Below are 25,192 nucleotides of genomic sequence, written 5' to 3' on the forward strand. Positions count from 1 at the left end.
TCCGTCACACTTTTTGAGACACAATAACTCTCCTTCTGATTTTTGGCTCCGGGTGAGCAGAGATAAGAAATTTGATTCGTTGATGCTTTCGGACACGATAACTTTAGTCCTAATGAAGTGAAAGTGATGAAACTTGGTATATAGTTTCATTACATCAATACATTGACTAAGTTTGATATTGAGCATTTTCTGCTTAGACTAAGCAGAGCAATAAGCAATTTGATTGGCCGAGACTTTGGAAAACAATAACTCTCCTTCTAATTGAGCTAGAATGTTCAAACTTGGCGTAGGGGTTTATTAAGTGAATGCCTTGATGGAGTTCGCTTGTCTACGATATCACCTTAGGTGGAAGTGGACGTCAAACTCTAGGAACAAACGATGGAGTTCGAAGATGAGAATTTTCTGCTTAGAGTAAGCAGAGATAAGCAATTTGATTGGTTGATTCTTTGGGACACTATAACTTTAGTTTTAATTAAGTGAACATTTCCTGATATTGTTAATTCTCTGGCCAGTACAATTTCATTTAATTCATCATCCAATTTCTCCTCTGATGCCTTTTGAAGCATTAAACAACAACAGGAGAAAAGGCAATATAAGCAAAACATGGCGGCAAGTAAGACGCAGGGAAACCCGCTCCTCAAAAATGTTTGTTAAACATCCTGTGTAGCTCAATTTAGCAACGGATTATCAATAGGACGTGTATAGGATAACTAAATGAGCTAAATATTCTCCATATAAAGTTATAAACTTTTGTGATTTAACGATGACAGTGAAATTAATAAAACAAAAACAATGAGTGAAGACAAAGTGAAAAGTACTAACAAGCACTCATCATCAAGGTTCAATTCAAATGGAAAAATGAACAGACACAGCGACTCCAGTCTTGCAAGTGAGTCAGAAGAAGTATGCAAAATTCCTCGTCTACAATCCCTAAACGAAGATGATCCTGAAAGCTGCTTTATTGACAAAAATGATATAAAACAAATGATTGATAATGCAGTGGAAAAAGGTATATCAGCCGCAATTACGCAACTTGAACTTGACTTTAAACAATTCATAAACAAACGATTGCTTGAAGTTGAACATCATGTGACTGACATAGAAGCAGCCCATGATACAGTAGGACGAGATATAGATAATTTTGAAGAGCGAGTGTCTAACATCGAATCACATTTGAGTGAGGAATCTCAGAAAGTAATATACTTAGAAAATAAACTGAACAATCTCGAACAATACAGCAGAAAGTCACATTTACGTATATTTGGTTTAAAAGAATCTGCAGATGAAAACTGTGTGGAAATGGTTAAATCACTTTTTAAAGATAAACTCAACATCACAGATGAAATAAGTGTTGATGCAGCACACCGAGTCGGTCAAGTCAAGCAGGCAGACGACAAACCTCGAAACACAGGGGTGTGATAGTAAGAATTGTTAGGCAAGATGATCGTCAAAAAGTTATCAAACATCGAAAACTTTTAAAACATTCTGGTATTTCGATAGCCGAAGATATGACTTACACTAATGTTAAGCTTCTGGAAGAGGTCCAATCGCACCCTGAAGTTAGCATGGCATGGTTTGCCAACGGCAAAATTTTTCAGTTGATAAATCCGGTCTAAAAATTTGAATCCAGATGCACATGAATATAAGTGAAGAGATAAAGAGAATAAAACACAAATTAGCTAGAATCAAAAAATGATGATACAATTTTAATTCACAATATTACACCTCTAGTATAATGATAAAAAAATCATATACTATTAGTTGTTTCTACGTCCATCCGTTATTCGTAATGTTTAACATGATTTAATATCAATGTACCGAAAGTCTTCATTGTGCCCCCATCCCACTTTTCTCGTCTAGATTATCTGTGTTTAAAAGAAAAACTGAGATTTATTTACTTGTTTGTATAATGTAATCACGTTTAGTATATAGCTAACACATCGCTCTTATATTCAGTACCGTTAATCACTACTCACTACTGACTTAGTTTAACGAGCGCTTGTTTTAATTTCTAAAAGGGCCAAACGGTTGATTATTCATCAATTATCCTATCCACATTTTGGCTTACATGATCATTTTATACCATTCTTATCATCTTGATATATAGTATACTTGTTTCCTCTTATAATAGGTTGCTTTTGAGCTCTTATGTATTCGTATTTTGAAATTTTGTTTCATATTGTTATTTATTTATTGTGTTTATTCGTGTGTATGTACATTTCCGTATATATGTTATATTTTGCTGTGCACTTAACACACCCTCTAGAAACTACCCATACTTATAAATCCATAATAGGAACAGAACCACACCCTTCCCCTTTTTTGATCAAAGTAACAGGGCGCATCCTAGACAAGTAGATCTAAACCCTATCTTTATTGAGAGAAGGGGGACGTGTGGGGTTCATATTAGATACTATAATATACTGGTTGATTTACTTATATTTGCTTGTAATGTAATTACCGCATCCCACATTAATCTTATAAAAGCATTAATTTTCACACTGCTTATCAGATCTGGGGACATCAGACTAAACCCTGGTCCTATCAATTCGTCAAAGGACCATTTCATCTTAATGCGCGAAGCATTAGAAACAAACTCGACTCTGTCTCTGAACTGATCGAAGACTATCACATTTGTGGTTTCACAGAAACGCATCTTGATAACAGAGTAGATAATGAGATTCTTACTTTTAAAAATTTTCACCAGCCGTTTAGAAAAGATAGGAATTTCAGTGGGGGAGGAATTCTAGTGTATGTTGATAAGAAACTATCATGTAGACGAAGATCAGACTTAGAATTTAAGGACGCTGAAATAGTTTGGGTTGAAGTGAAGTTAAAACATGATATCATACTGGTAGCTACTGCTTATAGACCGCCAAACTTGTGCGTTGAATTTTGGTTATTTTTAGAATCATCAATAGAACTAGCTTATCAATTCTCAAAAAATGTAATCATAATCGGGGATCTTAATTTTGATCTTTTAGGTCTAAAAAATGGTCAACTCTATGATTTGATGCTAACAAACAATCTGAAAAATATCATTTATGAACCAACTAGAGTTACCGCTTCAAAATCATCCTTGCTAGACGTGATTCTTATTCAAGACGAGATTAAGACATGTCTAAGTGAAACTATAGATATTGATAAGAACATATCAGACCATAAAGGTGTTGCTGCGGTTCTGGACTTTTATACTTATTCTAACCCGTGTTTTGAATGAGAAATTGTTTTATACAAGCTAGCAGACTACGAAAAGTTAAATAATCTTATTTCTGATTTTAATTGGGACGAAGCACTAACTCCTTTTGGCTTAAATGTCGCAATTGATATCTTCTATTCAATTCTTATGAAATTTACAAACGAATGTATTCCCAGGAAGAAAGTAATTATTCGACCTTCGGATAAACCCTGGTTTAATTCAAGTCTACGTAAGGAGATTCGGATTTGTGATCGTCTAAGGAAGCGGGCCATTCAAACAAAACGACCTAGCCATTTAGTGAAATACAAATATCAACGTAATAAAGTTAATAATTATAAAAAAGTTTTAAAAACTGAGTACAATGACAGGTTGGTATCTGAATTGTCAAATCCAGAAGCGAGTCCCCAAGATTTTTGGAAACATATTAAACATTATATAGGTGAAAAGGTAGATTCTGATATACCACCATTAATATCAAGCAATACAGGCATTATTGCACATTCAGATTTCGATAAGGCCGAACTTTTAAATACTTTCTTCGGTTCCGTTTCCAGCAATGTTGACAAAAAGGAATTTCCGTATTTGCCCAAACGAACAAACTCTTTGTTTCACATGCCGGAAATTACCAATCAAGAGATTATTGATGTTATCCTAACCCTAAAAATAAAAAAGGCCAACGGCCCCAATAAAATAAATAACTGTCTCTTGAAAAATGTTGTTTCAACGATATTCTTACCCCTGAAACTATTATTTAACAAATCACTTAGTTCTAACACGTTCCCTAGTGCATGGAAAATTGCAAATGTTATGCCCTTGTTTAAAAATGGGGACAGAGGTAACGTTTCAAACTATCGTCCCATATCCTTATTATCGTCAGTGAGCAAAATCTTTGAAAAAATTGTTTTCAAACACATCTACAATTATTTTCATTCTAACAATCTATTAAATTGTCTTCAATCAGGCTTCAGAGCCAAACATTCCACTGTGCATCAGTTACTAGAAATCTACCAGGACGTGCTATCTTCTATAGACAAACGACAGTACTCGTGTCACATATATTGTGACATCTCCAAAGCATTTGATCGGGTTAATCATTTAGGTTTACTCCACAAACTATCTAGCTATGGTATAAGTGACAAAATGATAGACTGGCTAAAAAATTATCACACCGGTAGAAAACAAAGAGTCTTCATAAACAGTTCCTTTTCGGGTTATGCAACTTTGGCCTCTGGGGTACCCCAGGGATCTGTACTAGGTCCCTTCCTCTTTCTTGTTTATATTAACGACATCCAGGATGTTTTAGATAATACCGCTAGACTCTTTGCCGATGACACTCAATTTAGACTTAAATAAACTCTATGAGTGGTCAAAAGATTGGCCAATTAAATTCAACCCCAATAAAACTAAGGTCGTAATTTTCACTAACAAAAAATTTTCAATCTCTCCAAATTTCAAATTCGGCGACAATCAACTCGATATCGTTCATTCCCACAAGCATCTTGGCATTAACTTGTCAAATGATTGCAAATGGAGCACACACATCAAGCTCGCTTGATAAAATCTATAAAGTACATATACGCTCTATTCTTGAATATGCTTGTGAAGTCTGGGATAGCTGTTCATCAACCGACGCAGAAAAACTCGAAAAAATTCAATTAGAGGCTGCGAGAATAGTCACTGGACTTCCAAAATTCTGTAGCCGAGCAGCGCTTTATTATGAATCTGGTTGGAACAGGCTTTCTGAACGCCGGAGTATAAGACGTCTTACCACCCTACATAAAATTTTAAACAATAACGCACCCCAATACTTACTAGATATTATTCATTCCTTTGAAAGCAATACACTTAGATATAACTTAAGAAATAGTGATCATATTTCCCCACCCTTCTGTAGAACATCATTATATAAAAATTTGTTCTTTCCGTCAACAATTCGAGACTGGAACTTATTGGATTCATCAACAAGCACTTCTAGCCAAGATCCAAAGGGTTCTTAATACTGCAGCCCGAATAGTAACAAGGACACATAAGTTTGATCACATCCAGAATGTGCTGGCTTCTTTACATTGGTTACCTGCTGAGGCGCGAGTCAAATACAAAATACTAACATTAGTGTATAAATGTGGCAATAATGCAGCTCCTCAATACTTATCTGAACTCTTATATGACTACAACCCTATTAGATCACTTTGCTCTCAAAAGAAACAGTCGTCTTTCAGTTCAGCTGGTCCTAGATTATTGAACGAACTTCCACAACAGATCAAGAATCAACAAACTTTTAATCAATTTAAATCCGCACTAAAGACTTTCCTGTTTCAACAGTTTTACCAGTAGAGCCATTACAAAAAGCGTTTTGAGCATGTGTCAACATGAAGAAGACGCTATATAAAACTTCATTATTATTATATTATTAACAAAGAAAATAGAAAATATCAAAGCTTTTAAAAAAAAATTGTCTGAGAGATTCGAGATAATAAAGGCTCCAAATTATTATGCGAGCGGTAATAGAAAATTGAGTATTTTACACACAACACTTTGTCATGGGTGCAGTTCCCTTAACTCAGATCTGTTTCGGTTAAATTTAATTGAAAATCCTAAATGTTCTTGTGGCGCAAAAACGCAAAGCACTATCTTATGGAATGTAACTTGTTTGATATCGAAAGAAATGAACTTTTCGATTCTTTACGGATAATCAGCACCATAACCTTAAATATACTTCTTTGGGGTGATTCTAGTTTAAATACTGACATTAACATTTATGTCTTTAATCAAGTACAAAAATATATTAAGTCAACTAAAAGGTTCAATTGATAAGTATGCGTAGTGTAGTTTCAATTTTTTTTTTTTTGTGCACAATTGTAAAAATGTTTTTTTTTTATTGTTGTTGTTGTTTATCTTTGTGTACATAATACTACTACTTGGTGAGTTTTTCCCCTTCCAACTTTCGATTTTGATTTTTTATTCGCAAGGGTGAATACTCATATTGAATTTCATAAGAAGATACTAAATCCCCCAGCGAGATTCTTTGGGCATGTCGAAAAAATTACTTTCATAATCCAAATATTTAAGAATTTCTCTATAATGGGATTTTTAACTATTTATTATAACATTTATATCCTTCGTTTTTGTATGTTCTTATCAATTGTACTATCATAACTATCAATTACAATGTATGTGGAGAGGGCATTGGTAAGTTTTCGTAACTTTTGTCCCAATCTGTTTGTACTTTATTCATGTTTTAGTACAATAAACTATGTTTAAAACAAAGGAGAAAAGGCGACTTAATTTCAAGTCCCGCAATGATGAATGCTACAATGATACCTTTTCCATTGCAGAGCTTTGGGATTCGCTAAAGCGAGCTCTGGATACTGCAACTGGTCCAGATGAAATACGCTACCAAATTCTAAAACATTTACCTTTTTCCACTCTCTTAATTTTACTGAATCTTTTTAACCAGATTTGGGTTGATGGGAAATTCACCCCTTTGTGGCATCAAGCCATCTGGTAAAGGTCATACGAATCCTACCAACTATCGTCTGATCGCTTTAACTAGCTGTATTTGCAAAACCATGGAGAGATTGATAAATCGAAGGCTTGTTTGGTACCTTGAGTCCAACAACCTCATTACAGACCTCCAATGTGGATTTCGGTCCCAAAGGAGCACTCTTGATCATCTCGTTCAATTTGAAACGTTCGTCAGGGAGGCTTTCATCCAGAAGCAACATTTAGTTGCCATATTTTTATACGCCCACATTTTAATGTGGACGTATATTGTCGTCTCCCTTGTCCGTCCGTCCACAATTGTTTGTGAACACTCTACAGGTCACAATTTTTATCTGATTTCAACGAAACTTGAAATATAGGTTTATCACCCTAAGATCTCGGTTGCTTTCGATATTGGCATGTATCAGACTGTAACTTCATGGATTATGGCCCCTGATTGTACAAAAAATCATGTTTTTAGCTTGTGAACACTGTAGAGGTCACAATTTTTATCCGATTTGGTTTGAACTTGAAATGTATGTTTATAACCAACAGATCTCGGTTCCTTTCGATATTTGTGCATATCGGACCATAACTTCCTGAATAATGGCCCCTGATTGTACGAAAAATCGCGTTTTTAGCTTGTGGACCGCATAGAGGTCACAATTTTTATCAGATTTAAAAAAAACATTTGAATATATCACCGTTACACCCTAACTAAGGATGGTTGAGTTCAAATTTCTTAAAAATCGGACTGAAACTGACAGACAAAATAGTGTCAAAATAGTGTGTATCAGGGTTGTGGACCCTCTGGAGGTCACAATTTTCATCTGATTTCTATGAAACTTGACATGCATGTTTATAACCCATAGATCTTGGTTCCTTTCTATTTTCGTACATATCGAATTGTAAATTCCTGAATTATCGCCCCTGATTGTACGAAAAATCACGTTTTTAGCTTGTGGCCCCTCTAGAGGTCACAATTATTATCCGATTTAAAAAACCGTTCGAATATATCACCGTTAAACCATAACTTTGTCTGAGTTTTAATTTCATGAAAATCGGACCAAAACTGCCGGACAAAATGTCCACCCCTCCTACGCAAATAGTGTAACATCTGGTATATCAATGTTGTTGACCCTCTAGAGGCCACAATTTTGATCCGATTTTGATGAAACTTGAAATGCAAGTTTAAAAAAAAAACGTTCAGATATATCACCGTTACACCGTAATGTTTGTTGAGTTTGAATTTTGTGAAAATCAGGCCAAAACTGTCGGACAAAATGGCCGCCCCTAGTACGCAAATAGTGTAAACATCTGGTAAATCAAGGTTGTGGACCCTCTAGGGGTCACAATTTTGATCTGATTTTAAAAACCTTTTAAATACATCACCATTCCACCATAATGAAGGTTGAATTCGTATTTAGGGAAAATCGAAATGAAACTGCCTGACAAAATGGCCGCTCTTTGTACGCAAATTGTGTAGAGGTCACAATTTTTATCCGATTTTGATGAAACTTAAATCATATCTTTATATACAAAAGATCTCAATCTCTTTTGATATTTGCACATTTCAGGCCACAACTTTCTGGATTATTGCCCCTGATTGTACAAAAAAATCGCGTTTGTTTTTAGCTTGTTCTCTATCCAGCTCTTACAAAATCTGGGTGTATCCTGCCTGGCAGCCGCTGGTTTGATCTGGAGAAATGTCTGAAAGCCCACAACATATTGAGAGTCTTATCAAATACTGACTGGAGAGCAGACCGTAAGGTCTTGCTCAGATTATATCGAGTTTTAATAAGATCAAAACTCGATTATGATTGCATTGTGTATGGGTCTGCCCGCGAGTCTTATCTCAAAGAGCTCGACACCATACACAACCAAGGCTATATCTCCCCAAAAGATCGATTTCGATCTTACACAACATAAAAAGAGATATACTAGTTCCATGGTTTTTCAGTCTCTCTTTCGAGAGCTAAGGTCTAAATATGGTGATTATGCTCCTATTTACACAGATGGTTCTAAAGATGGTGTTCGGGTAGCTTCGGCTACCGTGATGCCAACTGAGACCATTTCTGTGTGTCTTTCACCTGCTGCTTCAATATTTCAGCTGAGCTACAGGCCATTCTTCAGGCTTTGGAGTTCATTCAATCATCACTTCTACTACAGCACATCATCTTTACTGATTCTCTGTCCTCGCTTCAAGCAATTAATAATAAACAGCTTGAACACCCATTAGTCTGCTACTATCTTTTGTCTTTTGCTGGCTCCCCAGTCACGTTGATATAAGGGGGAATGATCAAGTAGATTTTGCTGCGGAGGCAGCTTTAAATTTTCCCAAAGCGCAAAGCACTCTTTTTATACGCCCACATTTTCATGTGGACGTATATTGTCGTCGCCCCTGTCCGTCCGTCCACAATTTGTTTGTGGACTCTCTACAGGTCACAATTCTTGTCCGATTTTGACGAAACTTGAAATATAGGTTTATCTCCAAAAGATCTCGGCTGCTTTCGATATTGGCATGTATCGGATCGAAACTTCATGGATTATGGCCCCTGTTTGTACGAAAAATCACGTTTTTAGCTTGTGGACCCAATAGAGGTCACAATTTTTATCCGATTTTGTTGAAACTTGACATGTAAGTTTATAACCCAAAGATCTCAGTTCCTTTCGATATTCGTGCATATCGGACTGTAACTTCCTGAATTATGGCCCCTGAATGTACGAAAAATCACCTTTTTAGCTTGTGGACCCTATAGAGGTCATAATTTTTATCTGATTTAAAAAAACGTATTATTATATCACAGTTACACCCTAAGGAAGGTTGAAAATCGGACCAAAATTGCCGGACAAAATAGCCGCCGTTTAGACGCGAATAGTGTAAAAATATGGTAAATCAAGGTTGTGGACCCTGTAGGGTCACAACTTTAATTCGATTTTGATGAAACTTGAAATGCATGTTTTTAACCTAAAGATCTTGGTTCCTTTCGATATTGTCGCATATTGGATCGTAACTTCCTGAATTATGGCCCCTGATTATACGAAAAATCACGTTTTTAGCTTGTGGACCTTATATAGATCATAATTTTTATCCGAATTAAAAAAACGTATTATTATATTACCGTTACACCCTAAGGAAGGTTGAGTTCGAATTTGGGGAAAATCAGACCAAAATTGCCGGACAAAATGGCCGCCGTTTGTACGCGAATAGTGTAAAATATGGTAAATCAAGGTTGTGGACCCTGTATGGGTCACAATTTTAATTCGATTTTGATGAAACTTGAAATGCATGTTTATAACCTAAAGATCTTGGTTCCTTTCGATATTGTCGCATATCGGATCGTAACTTCCTGATATATGGCCCCTGATTGTACGCAAAATCGCCTTTTTTAGCTTGTGGTCCCTCTGGAGGTCACAATTATTATCCGATTTAAAAAACCGTTTGATTATATCACCGTTACACCGTAATGAAAGTTGAATTCCAATTTCGTGAAAATAGGACCAAAATTGCCGGACAAAATGGCCGCCGCTTGTATGGGAATAGTGTAAAAATATGGTATATGTCAAGGTTGTGGACCCTGTAGAGGTTGCAATTTTAATTCGATTTTGATGAAACTTGAAATGCATGTTTATAACCTAAAGATCTTGGTTCCTTTCGATATTGTCGCATATCGGATCGTAACTTCATGAATTATGGCCCTGATTATACGAAAAATCGCCTCTTTTAGCTTGTGGTCCCTCTGAAGGTCACAGTTATTATCTGATTTTAAAAATCGTTTGAATATATCACCGTAACACCATAATAAAGGTTGAGTTCAAATTTCCTGAAAATCAAATCAAAACTGTCGGACAAAGTGGCCGCCACTTGTACGCGAAAGGTGTAAAAATATGGTATATCAAGGTTGTGGACCCTGGAGAGGTTACAATTTTAATCCGATTTTGATGAAACTTGAAATACATGTTTATAACCCAAAGATCTTGGTTCCTTTCGATATTTGCGCATATCGAATTGTAACTTGATGAATTATTGCCCTGTTTTTTTGGAAAAATCACTTTCTTTTTAGCTTGTTCTCTATCCATCTCTCAAAAATGTGGGCGGATCCTGCCTGGCAGCCGCTGGTTAATACCATATAAGGATTTTAAATCTTCAATAAATTATTTCTTTTATGGCCGTTGGCAAACGTCGTGGGATCTTGCAGGCACTAACAAACTTCATCACATTAAGCCTCTCTTAGGGGATTGGCCAAACTCCTATAGAACGATCAGGAGAGATGAAGTTGTTTTGTGTCGCTCTCGTATAGGTCATACTTTTAAAACACACATTTTCATCTTAAAGCGAGAGTCTCAACCGGAATGTGCACACTGTCATGTTCCTTTGACAGTTAAGCACATTTTGATTGAGTGCAAGCATCTCAAAGATACAAGATTACGGTATTACCGTTGCCAATCATTACATCAGTTGTTTGCCCAACCGGGTCTATTTTCTCTTTCATATTTTAAATATATATACATAAAGTTTATATTTATTTTTATTAGATATTTTCTGTGATATTTGTTTTTATGTATAAATGTATATAGATAATATTGTGATTATTTGTTTCTAGTTTGTCTCGAGAAATATCACCATATGTTTGGCGCAATATAGCCTGGTTGGAGCGTAGTGCCATTAAACAACATTTCATTCATTCATTTAATTAAGTGAGAGTCAGGACACTTGGTGTATAGTTTTATCACATCAGTACATTGACTAAGTTCGATAATGAGCATTTTCTGCTCAGGGTAATCAGAGCGATAAGCAATTTGATTGGTCGAGACTAAGGAACACAATAACTCTCCTTCTAATTGAGGTAGAATGTTCAAACTTGGAGTAGGCGTTCATTAGATGAATGCCTCGATGGAGTTCGATGATAACCATTGTCTGCTTAGGTAAGCAATCTGATTGATTGATGCTTTGGGGCACGATAACTTTAGTTTTAATTAAGTGAGAGTGATGAAACTCTGAGTATGGATTCATTATATCATTACCTTGACTACGTTTGATGATGAGACGTTTCTGCTTAGGCTAAGGAGGGTTAAGTAATTTGATTGATCAAGACTTTGGAACATAACAACTCTGTTTTTAATTGAGGTAGAATGTTTAAACTTGATGTAGATGTTCATTAGGTGAATGTCTTGACTGATTACAATGATAAACATTTCGAACTAAAGCTAAGCAGAGCTAAGCAATATTATTGGTCGATGTTTTGGGACAAGATAACTTTGATTCTATCTGATGGAGATTGATGAAACTCAGTGTATAGTTGATAATCAGTTTGATTGCTTGATACTTTTGGAAAAAGTAAATGTGCTATTAGTATTACATGTAATTAATACGTGTCATCTATTTATTTTGGGATTTCGGCGGGGGACATCAGCCTCACTGTTGGCTTGTTATGGTTGAGTTTGAATTTTATGAAAATATGACTGAAACTTTCGCATTTAAGTGCTTGTCCACAAGAAAACCATGCAAAATCGTGCAAAATCAGGAAGGTGATGGGTCGGTCGATTCCATTCATATTCATAGGGTTTGGTCATGCCCGTGAGACTACTCGATAGCCAAAACCGCTGATCTCAGAAATTGACCCTAGCCGAGATACGGCAAACAGGTGTTTTTGGGTCTTTTTTTCTCATTTTTTCGTCAATTTTAGGCAATGTTAGCTGCTGTTTTTTAGGTTGTAAATGAGTACTTATGAAACGAATGATGATTCGATATATTAGGCTAGGTAGTAATGTTTCAAAAAAATGAAGAAAGAAAAATCTATCTTTCCACTCAGGGGTGGCATTTGGTTATTCCTGAAGTGTATAAATCAAACCTTATAAAGAACCCTAACTTTATGCCGCGATATCTCCACTGCCGCGGGGTCCCATGAATTCTTTTTGTGGTTGTTAGTAACTGGGTATCAGGTCTCTCAATTAAAAAAATAAAATTTCATATATGTCTATAACTACACTCTCAAAAATAGTGGGTAATTATCCCCAATATTATCAAACTGATATTCAAACAAATGTAGTATAATACAGACGCCTTCACAGCTGCTATGTTTTCGCAACATAATGTTCGTATGACAACTCTTACTGCAACTGGAAGTGAAAATTTGCTAAAATTTGCATTATTTCACTCTTAAATCTCTTGATATGTACAGATCTCATTATAAGCTGCAGTTGAGAGAACTGTCATAGCTCACAGTAGTCATTGAATAGTAAAATGTAGGCCTAAATCCTCAAGATTGGAAAATAAATTCTACACTCTAAAAAGTTTCAGGTCAGCAAGACTAAAAAGGCAAGATTTTGTCTTTTCTTTCAATTTTCAGGACCGATGTTATCTTTACCTCTAACTGCGACCAACGAGTTAATGATCTATATTTAGACTATATCCTACCTACAAGTAGTAGTCCTACACTCTTAAAGTACGGTGATCATCATCTTCACAAAAAGTCCCAAAAATAAACAAAAAACTTTTTTTTTTCAATTGGCTTAATGTAGCAATAGGTGTACGTATATATCAGAATATCGAACAGCAACTATTGGTACTAGTAGTTGATTAGTTTTATACATGTTGGTCTAACTCATAACATTTTTTTTAACTTGTTGTACGTAAAGCAGAAAGCGCAGATTGCTCTCTGAGGTAAGAATATACAATCGCAGATTAAATACTAAATTGGGCAATGCCCGTTATTGACCTGGTGAGTCAATCCTTAATCCTCACAAAATATCAAATATACAAAATTTACTTTCGGGAGGGAATACTAATCCTTACAAAATATCATATCTAATTACATTCATGAACCCTCACAAAATATCAAATGTAATACAAAAACTACGTTCATAATTTTTCACAATATATCAGAGACATTCAATGAATCCTTTCCTTACAAAATATCAAATACAGTATTATACAAAATTTACATTAAGGAACCCTCGTAAAATATCATACAAAATTTACATTCATAAATTTTTACAAAATATCAGAAGGATAAAATAGTGGAAGTACCTTATGAATCTAATCTCCTCAGTGTATATCGGGATCTATCATCAGGACGGTGTTATTATCATTGACAAATAGTAAATATCATCAGGACGGTGTCATAATCATTGACAAACAGTAAATATCAGCAGAACGGTGTTATAATCATTGACAAATAGTAAATATCATCAGGGCGGTGTTATAATCATTGACAAATAGTAAATATCAGCAGAACGGTGTTATAATCATTGACAAATAGTAAATATCAGCGGGACGGTGTTATAATCATTGACAAATAGTAAATATCTGCAGAACGGTGTTATAATCATTGACAAATAGTAAATATCAGCGGGACGATGTTACTATCATTGAAAAATAGTAAATATCAGCGGCACGATGTTACTATCATTGAAAAATAGTAAATATGAACAGGACGGTGTCATTGAAAAATAGTAAATATCATCAGGACGGTGTTATAATCATTGACAAATAGTAAATATCAGTAGAACTATCATTGAAAAATAGTAAATATCATTAGGACGGTGTTACTATCACTGACAAATAGTAAATATCAGCGAGACGATGTTACTATCATTGACAAATAGTAAATATCATCAGGACGGTATTATAATCATTTACAAATAGTAAATATCAGTAGAACTATCATTGAAAAATAGTAAATATCATCAGGACGGTGTTACTATCACTGACAAATAGTAAATATCAGCGAGACGATGTTACTATCATTGACAAATAGTAAATATCATCAGGACGGTGTTATAATCATTGACAAATAGTAAATATCAGTAGAACGGTGTTACTATCATTGAAAAATAGTAAATATCAGTGGGACGATGTTACTATCATTGACAAATAGTAAATATGAGCAGGACGGTGTTGTACGTAAAGCAGAAAGCGCAGATTGCTCTCTGAGGTAAGAATATACAATCGCAGATTAAATACTAAATTGGGCAATGCCCGTTATTGACCTGGTGAGTCAATCCTTAATCCTCACAAAATATCAAATATACAAAATTTACTTTCGGGAGGGAATACTAATCCTTACAAAATATCATATCTAATTACATTCATGAACCCTCACAAAATATCAAATGTAATACAAAAACTACGTTCATAATTTTTCACAATATATCAGAGACATTCAATGAATCCTTTCCTTACAAAATATCAAATACAGTATTATACAAAATTTACATTAAGGAACCCTCGTAAAATATCATACAAAATTTACATTCATAAATTTTTACAAAATATCAGAAGGATAAAATAGTGGAAGTACCTTATGAATCTAATCTCCTCAGTGTATATCGGGATCTATCATCAGGACGGTGTTATTATCATTGACAAATAGTAAATATCATCAGGACGGTGTCATAATCATTGACAAACAGTAAATATCAGCAGAACGGTGTTATAATCATTGACAAATAGTAAATATCATCAGGGCGGTGTTATAATCATTGACAAATAGTAAATATCAGCAGAACGGTGTTATAATCATTGACAAATAGTAAATATCAGCGGGACGGTGTTATAATCATTGACAAATAGTAAATATCTGCAGAACGGTGTTATAATCATTGACAAATAGTAAATATCAGCGGGACGATGTTACTATCATTGAAAAATAGTAAATATCAGCGGCACGATGTTACTATCATTGAAAAATAGTAAATATGAACAGGACGGTGTCATTGAAAAATAGTAAATATCATCAGGACGGTGTTATAATCATTGACAAATAGTAAATATCAGTAGAACTATCATTGAAAAATAGTAAATATCATTAGGACGGTGTTACTATCACTGACAAATAGTAAATATCAGCGAGACGATGTTACTATCATTGACAAATAGTAAATATCATCAGGACGGTATTATAATCATTTACAAATAGTAAATATCAGTAGAACTATCATTGAAAAATAGTAAATATCATCAGGACGGTGTTACTATCACTGACAAATAGTAAATATCAGCGAGACGATGTTACTATCATTGACAAATAGTAAATATCATCAGGACGGTGTTATAATCATTGACAAATAGTAAATATCAGTAGAACAGTGTTACTATCATTGGCAAATAGTAAATATCAGCGGGACGCTGTTACTATCATTGACAAATAGTAAATATGAGCAGGACGGTGTTATAATCATTGACAAATAGTAAATATCAGTAGAACGGTGTTACTATCATTGAAAAATAGTAAATATCAGTGGGACGATGTTACTATTATTGAAAAATAGTAAATATCAGTGGGACGATGTTACTATCATTGATAAATAGTAAATATGAGCAGGACGGTGTCATTGAAAAATAGTAAATATCATCAGGACGGTGTTATAATCATTGACAAATAGTAAATATCAGTAGAACGGTGTTACTATCATTGAAAAATAGTAAATATCAGCGGGACGATGTTAATATCATTGAAAAATAGTAAATATGAGCAGGACGATGTTACTATCATTGATAAATAGTAAATATCAATGAAGCGCTCCCTCAGATATCACTCTTAGTATTTAGCATCCACATAATAAATCCACTGCTACCAATGATAGATACCCTCTGATGTATTTAGTACACTCTTTCAATAAAACATGCTCAGTCTCTTTAGGATACACAGTGAAAATGCTGCATTTTGAAGTAGAAAACTGCGAAAAACCACATACAGCAGCCACCATCTTGGATGGCTGGATACCAGAACTGATAGTTTTGACAGAGCGGGTTCTACGACTGCCTGAGCGGGTTAGAACCGCTAGTCTGTCAATTGCCGATGGTATCGAGTCGTTTAGCGTCCATATTTTGTGACTATATTGATTAGAACATATAAAAATCAGAGGATCCAATATCAAAATTGTCAAAACTTAGACAATGTTATCGCGCATGCGTATGAAGATATATGAAATTTTATTTTTTTAATCGAGAGACCTCGTACCCGTTTACTAACAACCACAAAAATAATTCATGGGACCCGCGGCAGTGGAGATATCGGGGGATAAAGTTGGGTACTTTATAGGGTTTGATTTATACCCTTCAGGAATAACCAAATGGCACCCCTCAGTGGAAAGATAGATTTTTCTTTTTTCATTTTTTTGAAACATTACTACTTAGCCTAATATATCAAATCATCATTTGTTTCATAAGTACTCATTTACAACCTGAAAAACAGCAGCTAACATTGCCTAAAATTGACGAAAAAATGAGCAAAAAGCCCCCAAAAACACCTGTTTGCCGTATCTCAGCTATGGTCAATTTCTGAGATCGGCGGTTTTGGCTATCAAATAGTCTCATGGGCATGACCAAACCCTGTGAATATGAATGGAATCGGCCGACCCCTCACCTTCCCGATTTCTGCATGGTTTACTCGTGGACTGGCACTTAAATCTCTACTCCCCTTTACAAAAATAGTAATACCATGGGTTTGGTCCCTCTATAGGCCACAATCTTTGTCTTATTTAGGTTAGTTTAAACTTAAAATATATGTCAAGGATCAAACGGTCTTGGTTGAGTTCAGCTTAGGTGTGCATGGGATTTTGCATATTTTGGTATACATCAGAACTTCCATAATAGGGTTATAGCCTCTGCTGTTTACGCAAACTGTGACATATGTATGGAGTTTTGTCTGATTCCGATGAAACTTTACAAATATGTTAAGGATTGAAAGCTTCAGATTCAATGTTAAGCATTGGGGCAATAAGATGATGTGCCCTATTGATTTTCCTTGTTCACCATCCATTTCATGCAAATTGTGGGTGTATCTTCCATGACAACCAATTGTTTCAAATTGGGTGTGAAGCATTGAGGTCATGAAAGAACAAACGTTTACAATATTTTAGACAACATTTTTGGCCATATTTTTTTCCAGCTTATTTCACTTTAAACCTTGGTTTAAAACGTATCCTTTTCGAGAGATTAGACATTTAAAGGACAATATTGGTGCCAGTCATTATCACATATGTGATAGAGCTGGTTAAACACATTCCAAATATAATTTTAACACAGAGATCATTGCTACGATAGCTGAGTAATACAGGTTTCCTGGATCGGAAGTGACAAACGCCAAAGGAAAACATGAGTCATACCTCTATATGACTGGAGGGGCAAAGCTGGGGCAAAGTCCAAGGTTAAGGGGGCAAAGGCACAAGCTTCAACTAGGGGTAGGGGGCCTCCCCCAGAAAATTTTGAAAAACAGGTTGCAGGAAATGCAGCCTGGCAGTATTTCAGGCACTGATTGATGAGGTAAAGTGTGAAACGAACGGACTTGCGAATCACAACGAAGCCCACTCACGAGCGTCAAAGTAGGGAGTCCTCCCCCAGAAAATTTTGACTAGAGAACAAAATGTCAAACGAACAGACTTGCGAACCTCAACGAATTCCCCTTTTGAGCGCCAAAGTAAAACGAACAAGCCTATTGAGTTTCAGCAAATTTCCGTTAATTACATCTAGAGTAATGGCCCTTGTTCAACTTTGTTGAATCTTGTGAACGCTCTAATGACAACAGTTATCATCCGATCTGTATGAAATTTATATGCATCATTTAAATTAGTGCAACGAAGATGCCTATTGAATTTCAGCAATGTCCGTTAATTACACTGTGAGTTATTGCCCTTGTTTCACTTTGTTGTACCTTGTAAATGCTTTTACGACAAAAGTTATTATCCGATCTGTATGAAATTTATAGGTATCGTTCAAATTAGTGAAATGAAGAAGCCTATTGAATGTGAGCAATTTCTGTCAATTACGTCTAGAGTTATGGCCCTTGTTTCAGTTTTTAGAACCTTGTAAACTCTCAAACGACAAAATTTATAATCTGATCTGTATGGAACTGTCTTGTTAAGGCCCCCAATTACCTACAATGGAATAAAAATGCGACAACCCTTGTCGACCGCTTGGACAATTTAGCTGCTGTTGGCGTATGTTTTGTTGCCTGGCAACCTATCTTTAAAAATCTTGTAGATGTTCTAGCCGCTGAAGTTATCACCCGATTGACTTTAGATTTATACATAGTGTTTATGGTCATGAGACGAATAAGCTTATTTTTATACGCCCACATTTTCATGTGATATAAAATAATTAATAGAATACAATATCAAGAAAACATCGTTTTATCCAACGTTTCGTCAGTAAAAATAGTAACTTCTTCTGGGATGAAGAACTAAATTCAAAAATTTTTTTTAAAAAAATCGGACCAAAACTGACTGACAAAATGGTCGCCCATCGTTCTTAAATAGCGTAAAAATATGGTATATCAAGGTTGTGGACCTTCTAGAGGTCACAATTTTTATACGCCCACATTTTCATGTGGACGTATATTGTCCTCGCCCCTGTCCGTCCGGACGTCCGTCAGTCCACAATTTGTTTGTGGACACTCTACAGGTCACAATTCTTATCCGATTTTAACGAAACTGGAAATATAGGTTTATCTCCAAACGATATTGGCATGTATCGGATTGAAACTTCATGGATTATGGCCCCTGATTGTACGAAAAATCGCGTTTTTAGCTTGTGGACCCTATAGAGGTCATAATTTTTATCTGATTTAAAAAAACATATTATTATATCACCGTTACACCCTAAGGACGGCTCAGTTCGAATTTCGTGAAAATCGGCCCAAAATTGACAGACAAAATGGCCGCCGTTAATTCTCAAATAGCTTAAAAATATGGTATATCAAGGTTGTGGACCCTATAGAGGTCACAATTTTTATCCGATTTTGTTTAAACTTGAAATGTAAGTTTATAACCCAAAGATCTCGGTTCCTTTCGATATTCGCGCATATCGGATTGTAATTTCCTGAGTTATGGCCCTTGATTGTAGGAAAAATCACTTTCTTCTTAGCTTGTTTTTATCCATATCTCGAAAATGTGGGCGTATCATGCCTGGCAGCCACTGGTTATCTGATTTAAAAGAATTGTGTGAATATATCACCATTACACACTAAGATCTTGGATCCTTTTGATAATCGCAGATACCCAAACTTAACTTCATGGATTATGGCCCCTGATTGTTCGAAAAATAGCATTTTTTTTCCGATTTTAAAAAACGTTTAAATACTTCACCATTCCACCATAATTAAGGTTGAATTCGAATTTTGGGAAAATGGAAATGAAACTGCCCAACAAAATGGCCGCTGTTTGTACGCAAATTGTGTAAAACTATGCAATACGAAGGTTGTTGACCCTCTAGAGGTCACAATTTGTATCCGATTCTGATGAAACTTAAAATATATCTTTATATCCCAAAGATTTCAGTCCCTTTTGAAATTTGCGTATTTCAGACCATAACTTTCTGGATTATTGTCCCTGATTGTACAAAAAATCCTGTTTGTTTTTAGCTTGTTCTTCCAAAATGTGGGCGTATCCTGGCTGGCAGCCGATGGTTAGCTTGTGGACCCCATAGAGGTCACAATTTTTATCTGATTAAAAAAAAACGTGTAAATATATCGCCGTTCGCAAATCGTGTCAAAATATTGCGTATCAGGGTTGTGGATACTGTGGAGGTCACAATTTTCATCTGATTTTGATGAAACTTGAAATGCACGTTTATAACCCACAGATCTCATTTCCTTTCGATATTCGTGCATATCGGACCATAACTTCCTGAATTATGGCCCCTGATTGTATGAAAAATCATGTTTTTAGCTTGTGGTGGACCCCATAGAGGTCACAATTTTTATCCAATTCAAAAAACCGTGTAAATATATCATCGTTACACCCTAAGAATGGTTGAGTTCGAATTACGTAAAAATGGGACCGAAACTGACAGACAAAATGGCCGCTACTCTTACTCAAATAGTGTAAACATCTGGTATATGAAAGTTGTGGACCCTCTAGAGGCCACAATTTTGATCTGATTTTGATGAAACTTTAAATGCATGTTTATAACCCACAGATCTCATTTCCTTTTGATATTCGTGCATATCGGACCATAACTTCCTGAATTATGGCCCCTGATTGTATGAAAAATCACGTTTTTATACGCCCACATTTTCATGTGGACGTATATTGTCGTCCGTCCGTCCACAATTCTTTGTGAACAGTCTACAGGTCACAATTTTTATCCGATTTCAATGAAACTTGAAATATAGGTTTATCACCCAAAGATCTCGGTTCCTTTCAATATTGGCATCTATCGAACCATAACTTCATGGATTATGGCCCCTGATTGTACGAAAAATCACGTTTTTGGCTTGTGAACACTGTAGAGGTCACAATTTTTATCCGATTTTGTTGAAACTTGAAATGTAGGTTTATAACCCAAAGATCTCGGTTCCTTTCGATATTCGCGCATATCGGACCGTAACTTCTTGAATTATGGCCCCTGATTGTACGCAAAAACGCGTTTTTTGGCTTGTGGACCCTATAGAGGTCATAATTTTTATCCGATTTAAAAAAACGTATTATTATATCACCGTTAAACCCTAAGGACGGTTGAGTTCGAATTTCGTGAAAATCGGCCCAAAACTGGCAGCCGTTCGTTCTCAAAATATGGTATCTCAAGGTTGTGGACCCTATAGAGGTCACAATTTTTATCTGATTTTGTTGAAACTTGAAATGTAAGTTTATAACCCAAAGATCACGGTTCCTTTCGATATTCGCGCATATCGGACCGTAACTTCCTGAATTATTGCCCTTGATTGTAGGAAAAATCACTTTCGTTTTAGCTTGTTTTCTATCCATCTCTCGAAAATGTGGGCGTATCCTGCCTGGCAGCCGCTGGTTAGCTTGTGGACCCCATAGAATTCACAATTTTTATCCAATTCAAAAAACCGTGTAAATATAGCACCGTTACACCCTAAGAATGGTTGAATTCGAATTTCGTAAAAATGGGACCGAAACTGACGGACAAAATGGCCGCCCTCGTACTCAGATAGTGTAAACATCTGGTATATGAAAGTTGTGGACCCTCTAGAGGGCACAATTTTGATCTGATTTTGATGAAACTTGAAATGCAAGTTTATAACCCAAAGATCTTGGTTCCTTTCAATATTCTCGCATATTGAATCGTAATTTCCTGAATTATGGCCTCTGGTTGTACGAAAAATCAAGTTTTTAGCTTGTGGTCCCTATAGGGTCACAATTATTAATCGATTTGAAAAAACTTTTGAATATATCACCGTTACACCATAATGTTTGTTGACTTCGAATTTCGTGAAAATCGGGCCAAAACTGCTTGACAAAATGGCCGCCCCTCGTACGCAAATAGTGTAAACATCTGGTAAATCAAGGTTGTGGACCCTCTAAAGGTCACAATTTTGATCCGTTTTTGATGAAAGTTGACATACATGTTTATAACGCAAAGATCTTGGTTCCTTTCGATATTCGCGTGTATCGGATTGTATCTTCCTGAATTATGGCCCTTGAATGTACAAATAATCTCGTTTTTAGCTTGTGGTCCCTCTAGAGGTCACAATTATTATTTGATTTTAAAAACCGTTTAAATATATCACCATTCCACCATAATGAAGGTTGAATTAGAATTTCGGGAAAACCGAAATGAAACTTTTCTATACAAAATGGCCGCACTTTGTACGCAAATTGTGTAAAACTTTGCTACGAAGATTGTGGACCCTCTAGAGGTCACAATTTTTATCCGATTTTGATGAAACTTAAAACATATCTTTATATCCCAAAGATCTCAGTCCCTTTTGATATTTGGGCATTTTCTACCATAACTTTCTGGATTATTGCCACTGATTGTACAAAAAATCGTGTTTGTTTTTAGCTTGTGCTCTATCCATCTCTTGCGAAATGTGGGCGTATCCTGCCTGGCAGCCGCTGGTTAAAATCAGTTTTAAATTGTGACCTGTATAAGTTCCACAGGCTGAATACATGTTTTTTTGTTCAATTAGGGGCCATAATCCAGGAAGTTACGGTCCGATATGCGCCAATATCGCAAGGAATCAAGATCTTTGGGTTGTAAACACACATGTTCAGTTTCATCAAAATGGGCTAAAAATTATGACATCTAGTGTATAGAATAAGGGGCCATAATTCATGAAGTTACAGTCCCATACAAGCCAATTTCGAAAGGAACCGACCTCTGAATGCTCCTGCACTCTGTGAAATCCGACATCATTTTCATGTCCCGATTTATTTCCTTATTATTTCAGCCCAAATATCTTTGAGAAATCTGTACTCTGAATATGCTGAATAACGACATCAATCAGCCGTCCTGTCACATGATTTCCATTTAATCAACACTGTATAATTCGGCCTTCAATCGGTAGGTGTGAAGCCACAAATGATTAACAAGCAATCACCAATCAATCATCTGTGAGATTAAAACTCGCTCGCGTAGGTCTTTGTTGATCACTTCGATAATTTTATAATCTCTTGTAAGACGGTTGTGACAAATACTCAAGAATACTCACATATTTTCCCACGAATTATTCACAGTCGTAAAATATTCCTAGCACCTGTTGGAAACATTCGTTGCGCATGCCGATTGAAACTGAATACCTTAGTTTGTTCACCCTATGGATCTATCCGAACCTTGTGACGACAACTTGGACATAGAACGACAGATTGTCAATGAACACGTGACACCAAAGGCAAGTGTGCAAACAACTGAAGACGACGAAGAAGATAAAGTAACGACAGACTTGACCTATTCAAAATGCCTACGCATGTTAAATGAAATAAAAATTAATGTTATAAAATTTTGAATGTAAAAGCCACATTGTAATAATACTCCCGGTTTTCGAAGTTACAATAATACTTCGGGCATTGAGAAATCTGAGTATTCCGACACACTGCGTAATCCGACATATTGTAACGATCCCATACAATGTCAGATTTACCTATATTTCAAGTTATGACCTGTAGAGTGTCCACAAAGATGGTGTGAAAATGTGGGCGTATAAAAACGTTTCATCGATCTAGTGCCGAACATACTATTAAACGGACAAGTGACATATAACGGACGGATTTAAGTGGAATTCTTTATGTAGACAAACACATGAAATCAACAGTCGGTCATGTGACATTTCGGTAACTATGAGGTTTTAAAGTAATTTCATGTACTGTAATTTAATTTGTTCAGAGAACAAATTATCCCAAAATACATGTTCATGTCGGTCCGTCCGTGCGTCCGTCGTCCACAATTTCTTGTGAACACTCTACAGACTACATTTATCATCTGATTTTTTTTAAATTGAAGAATCCTATTTAATTTCAATAACTTCCGTTAATTTCTTCTCGAGTTATGGCCCTTGTTTCACTTTGTTGTACCTTGTGAACGCTCTAACGACAAAAGTTATCAACCGATCTGTATAAAATTTATATGCATCATTTGAATTAGTAAAACAAAGAAGCCTATTGAATTTCAGAAATTTCCGTTAATTACATCTAGAGTAATGGCCCTTGTTTCACTTTGTTGAATCTTGTGAATGCTCTAATGACAACAGTTATCATCCGATCTGTTTGAAATTGATATGCATCATTTAAATTACAACGTGAGTTATGGCCCTTGTTTCATTCCGTTGTACCTTGTGAATGCTTTAACGACAAAAGTTATTATACGATCTGCATGAAATTTATAGGTAACGTTTAAATTAGTAGAAAACGAACAAGCCTATTGAGTTTCAGCAAATTTACGTTAATTACATCTAGAGTTATGGCCCTTGTTTCACATTGTTGAATCTTGTGAATGCTTGAACGACAAAAGTTATCACCCAATCTGTATGAAATTTATATGCATCATTTAAATTAGTGAAATGAAGAAGCCTATTGAATGTGAGCAATTTCTGTCAATTACTGGCCCTTGTTTTACTTTGTTTAACCTTGTGAATGTTCGAACGACAAAAGTTATCCGATCTATATGAAATTGATATGCATTATTTGAATTAGTAAAACGGAAAAGCCTGTCGAATTTCAAGAATTTCTGTAGATTACTTCCAGATTTACAGCCCTTGTTTTAGTTTTTAGAACCTTGTGAACCCTCAAACGATGAAAATTATAATGTTGTCTGTATGAAATTATCTATTAAATGCCCCCTAATTACCTACAAAAGAATAAATATACGACAACTCTTGTCGACCGCTCGGACGATTTAGCTGCTGTAGGTATATGTTTTGTTGCCTGGCAACCTATCTTTGTGTTTGTTATTTGTAATTGAACCCAGTTTATGTACTGGTACTCCAGATAGCATTATTTGGATGCCTGATACTGTTTGCCCTACATCTAACATGTCCAAGAGTACAAGATGTTCGTGATTGAGTCTTCTTGTATTCTTTTGAATAACATATATTATGTACGGTACCAAAAATATAGGTTGCTTTGTTGCAGGAGAACAACGCGTGCTGAAGTTGCACAAGTAACATTAATTAATAGTACAGATGGAGAATGTGCAGTGGCAGCCCAGGTATCTGCAATATCTAAAGCTTTGCATCAGATGACTACTGTAGTTTTAGCTGAAAATTCTGGTCAGTATATAAATTTGATATAAGGTTACTAGAACACATACCGGTACAGTTCTTT

General features: G+C 35.6%; 1 protein-coding gene across 2 annotated transcripts in view; it reads left to right on the forward strand.

Moving 5' to 3' along the window:
* LOC126828350 (nuclear pore membrane glycoprotein 210) overlaps positions 1 to 25,192 on the forward strand; it is a 398,410-nt gene that overhangs the window by 7,215 nt on the left and 366,003 nt on the right. For both annotated transcript variants that reach the window (XM_050558068.2, XM_050558065.2), the window contains exon 2: positions 25,001 to 25,137. In XM_050558068.2, the coding sequence (XP_050414025.1) occupies positions 25,001 to 25,137 (137 nt within the window). The remainder of the gene's footprint in view (positions 1 to 25,000; positions 25,138 to 25,192) is intronic.

Source organism: Patella vulgata, chromosome 7 (genome assembly GCF_932274485.2).
Source record: "Patella vulgata chromosome 7, xgPatVulg1.2, whole genome shotgun sequence".
NCBI lineage: Eukaryota > Metazoa > Mollusca > Gastropoda > Patellidae > Patella > Patella vulgata.